The sequence below is a fragment of the Pelmatolapia mariae genome, linkage group LG10_11 (assembly GCF_036321145.2).
Source record: "Pelmatolapia mariae isolate MD_Pm_ZW linkage group LG10_11, Pm_UMD_F_2, whole genome shotgun sequence".
NCBI lineage: Eukaryota > Metazoa > Chordata > Actinopteri > Cichliformes > Cichlidae > Pelmatolapia > Pelmatolapia mariae.
Window position 1 is genome coordinate 5,523,775 of NC_086236.1, and position 4,354 is coordinate 5,528,128.

The following is a 4,354-nucleotide window of genomic DNA, read 5'->3' on the forward strand; positions in this document are numbered from 1 at the left end:
GATTGCGGTGATTGAACACATGCTTCTTCAGTTTAGTCACATTTTTAGCCACTGGACTGAGTACTGTGATATCTGATGTTTCATTTGGTACGTTAAACAGCCTAAAATAAGTTCAAAAATTGTTTGTTTTTAAGGATCTTTGCGAAAAAAAATTTTTTTGCTAGATTCACATTTTGTGTTTTGATGTACAATGACTGTAAGAGTTAAATCCCTGATTGTGATCACAACAATATTGGCCCATTGCAGCTATACACTGGCTTTGTGAATTTAACTGGACAAGCAGACGTCTTACCGCCTTTTAGGATGACTCCTGACAACATAGGCTCCAACCAACCCACAGTGACCTCCTTTGGCCACTCCCCTCGGGTGATGGGTATGATCCTCAGCGTCGCCTCTTCCCTCATCATCTCCACAAACCTGCTCGTGGCAGCTGCTTTACTTAAGCTACTCCTCAAGAAGTGTAGCCAGAGCTGGTGCTTTGTCCTCAACTTGGCACTCGCTGACAGTCTGGTTGGCGTAGCCATCACTGGCCTGGCCACAGAAGACCTCAGCAGGAATGTCAGTCTCGCTGATCGTCCCTCAAACACTACGCCTTCCACTGGCCAGGACAAGACCCGCTGCCTGCTGCGAATGGCATTTGTGATATCACCCTGCATAGCATCCATCATGTCCATGTTTCTCATCTCACTGGACCGCTATGCTGCCATCAAGATACCCCTGCGATACTCGCTGCTGTCTGGGAAGGGGACGGCAGCTGGAGCCTTGCTGGTTCTGTGGATCATTTCACTCACCATGGGATTTATGCCAGGTGAGAAACAGAAATGATCAATCAGTGTGTTTGAAATATGCAGAGGACTGTGCTTTTGTGTAATCCTGAAATAAAAGGCATATGTAAGAAGGGACTATACAAGGTTTAGACTCTGGATTTGACCTAAGAGTTCAAATGCTACTCTTTAAAATTTCTACTTGGAAAGCAAAAAGGCCCAGATTTAGTCACTGCTCCATAAACTGTAAGTTCAAATGATATACCACTGGGCTTTACGGATGAGAAACACAAATCTCATTTTACTTTGTATTCACCTCGAGAGTCCTCGAGGAAGGCTTGTTCAGGATGTTGCAGATCACGTTGAGATTGCCTGTGTGCACTTTTGAGCATGGCTTCCTTTTGACCGATAAGTTTCTATCATATGAGTATTCAGGCTGTTTTACTCCTGTAATGAGAGGCCTACAAGCATGCACGGTAAAATTTGAACTGCTACGGTCCAGTGAGACAGATCATGTAACTCCATTGTTTCATTCCTCTCCAATGGCAAATCTAATAAGTGGCCTCTTGCAAGTGTTCCATTCATCTAAATTGCAAAAGCAACAAAAAGTGATGTCACTGCCTATGAAACTCTCAGTCCAAGCTTTTGTTTCTGCATGTTCTCCTCGTGTCTTCTTCTTCTTCGGGCCTTTATCGTCGCCACAGTGGATCATCTCTCTGAATGTCCTCCATCACTACATCCATGAGCCTCCTCTGAAGCCTCCTCCTCCTTTCCTCCTGCACCACTGACCTTTCCTTACCACCTTCTCTTCCCAGAATTTCTCCTTAGCAGTCCTTTGTACTTCCTGATTCATTAACTGTCCTCCATCCATCATCCACTCTTTCATTCATCAGAAACGAGCCTTCTATTTTCTCAACACACTCTCTTTACTTGTTAGCAAGTTTATCTCTATCCTTAACCACACTAACCTGTTACACATCCCTTGCAGCTTGATGAATCTCTCTAGAGAATCAATGGAAGTCATTTTTTTCCTTCCTTGAGGTCAAGTCTCAACTCATTTAAGCCTTTTACTTTCTTTTTTCCACCACTCTCTTTGCTTCTAATTCACCTGGTCTCCTGCACACACAACAGCACCAGAGGCAGTTGTTAATCCAGGTCCTGACCGATTTATGGAAATCTCATTCTGGATGATTCGCATGCTTGATTTGACCAAGATCTTATGCCCGATGCTCTTCCTGACACAACCCCCCACATTTACCCTGGCATGGGATCGGCACTGGGATTACACTGGCTTGTGACCGGGTTGTTTGTTCTCCTGGTGCGGTGCTAAGTAACTAATTTTTTAGTATTAGCCCTTAAATACTGTTTTTTACCCCTCTTTTAGCACTGCTAGTGTTGTTTTGAACAGATAGCTTAAGGAATACCAATTAGATGAATGCCTAATTAAGGCCTTGGCTGGTGCGGACCTGCATGTAAGGGTTTGTACTGGCCAGATCAATCAACCTGATGCAAATACACAAAGTTAATGTGATGCAAAACCCTGCCAAAGGCTTTTACATTCTATTGCATTACATTCAACCGGCCTACGTTTGGAGGTAATGCACCAAGAGATGCAATTATGTGCTGTTAAAGGGAGAAAAAAAAGACTCAACAAACGTAGGCAATGCAGGGTTGAAGTATTTTTATAGAGGATACTTTTTCATAGAAAAAGTGCAGACTCATTGTACTGCTGTCACGGACTGCGCTGGCAGACCGTGGGGAGATGGGGAAATAGGACCCAAACGCTGGACTCTTCAATGCGACAGTGTTTATTTACAAAGGTGGTGAAGTAAACAACAATAAATCCCCTAGTGTCCCTGACTCCCGTGTAGTGTCTTCTTTCCCAAAAAGTCCCCGTGTAGTGCTCTCTGCTCCAGTGTCTCGAGCACTCCTCGTGCTCACTGCTCTTTCTCGTTCCACATTCCTCCTGAGGGACAACAATAGAGGCAGCCGTTAACACACTATATCCTAGCAGGCATACACTCACACTTCCTACGAGCTAGAAGACTGACGTGTAGTCAAACGCAATAATCCCGCGTCGGTGGAAGCTCCATCACTCCTCTAAATAGTTCCACCGACGAGCCCTGATGAGGAGCAGGTGTGTGGCAAGGGCTTCGGGTGTGGCCAATCCTCGAGCTAGGCCACGCCCCTCAGGCCTGAAGATGCCTGTAACTTGGCCACAGAAACAGCAACACACAAACACACACAAACCTGCCTACATACAGATGAGGATAGATCAGAGGCAGTGCAGACAAGACACAATAATAATAATAATAATAATAATAATAATAATAATAATAATAATAATAATGATACTAAAGGTCCACACTGTTCACGGACCCCGAGTCCCCGGAACCGGGTCCGTGACAACTGCACGTATATTTTTCCCTTCAAAACAGTCACTATTTTCTTGGAGCCAGTGTAGTGTTGTCTCCAGGGTCAAGATAGGCTGCAGTACTATAAAAAGAAAGGAAATGAGTTATTACAGTCACCTTGGTATTGCCGTATGCTAAAATGTATGAAGTTTTTGCATTGTTTGATTTGTAATCTGAGCATATAAATATATAAAGAATATATAAAAAAACCACCTCATGTCCTCTTGTCCTCAGTTATGGTGCGGCAGCTGCAGGTGGAATCAAACTATGATGGCTTCTGTGCCTTCTTCTCTGTGATTCACAATGTGGCAATCGTCATTTTCCTCAGCGTCGTCTTTTTCCCAGTGCTCGCCATCTTCATCTACATCTACCTGGATATCCTGAAGATTGCCAGCAACCACCAGAAGCAGATCTGCCGTGTTAGGCAAGCAAGCTCCTGGAACGGTGACCACCACAGTCAACATAGCCAGCATCAGCCTCACCATTCATATCTGAGGATCAGTTACTGGAGTCACGTCAAGGCCCTGAGGACGGTGGCGGTGCTCGTGGGCTGCTTCTTAGTCCTCTGGTGCCCCTTCTTTGTGGTGTCCATAGTGCACATTCTTTGTAAAAGCTGTGCTCTCAAAACTCTGATTGAGAATTATATATGGCTGCTGGGACTCTCCAACTCACTAATCAACCCTATAGTGTATGCCATTTGGCAAAGGGAAGTGCGGCTGCAGTTGGTAGCCATGTTTTCCTGCATTACAGGCAGCTCATTGGCAGCCAGAGCACCAGCTGTCACAGAGAGAGGTGACCCACAACCAAATGTGCAGACTCAAGCCTCTGCTTCTAGAAGAGCTACACTAAACCCTGCACTCTTGCAACCAGTCACCAATAATGAAGCTCATGCAGGACCACAAACGGCCACAACAAGTCTGTGAAATAAACTGGGAAACTCGAGATATACTACAAAAACACATGTGAATGATTCTCTGAGGGATAAAGCATTGATTAATAGGCTTTGTAACCCCTGAAGTATATTATTATTATTATTATTATTATTATCACTAAATATGATGCTTTTTTAAGTACCACATTTGCACCTCAGGCTTCAATGTGATTTTACCCAATTCCTTCGAGCCTGACTACGAACAGGCCACGGAGCTAATAAAGTTCAAGTCAAAACTTTCGCTT

General features: G+C 44.4%; 1 protein-coding gene across 1 annotated transcript; it reads left to right on the forward strand.

Annotated features, from left to right (window-relative positions):
• Positions 1–299: 299 nt before the first annotated feature.
• On the forward strand, positions 300–4,101 carry LOC134637905 (glucose-dependent insulinotropic receptor). Its single transcript, XM_063488466.1, has 2 exons — positions 300–808; positions 3,413–4,101. The coding sequence occupies exons 1-2, from the start codon at positions 304–306 to the stop codon at positions 4,099–4,101; spliced, it is 1,194 nt and encodes a 397-aa protein (XP_063344536.1). The 5' UTR covers positions 300–303.
• The last annotated feature ends 253 nt before the right edge of the window (positions 4,102–4,354 follow it).

Coding starts and splice junctions, on each gene's coding strand:
- LOC134637905 (XM_063488466.1), top strand. CDS start 304: ATGACTCCTGACAACATAGGCTCCAACCAACCCACAGTGACCTCCTTT. Junction 809..3,412: donor CACCATGGGATTTATGCCAG/GTGAGAAACAGA, acceptor TCTTGTCCTCAG/TTATGGTGCGGCAGCTGCAG.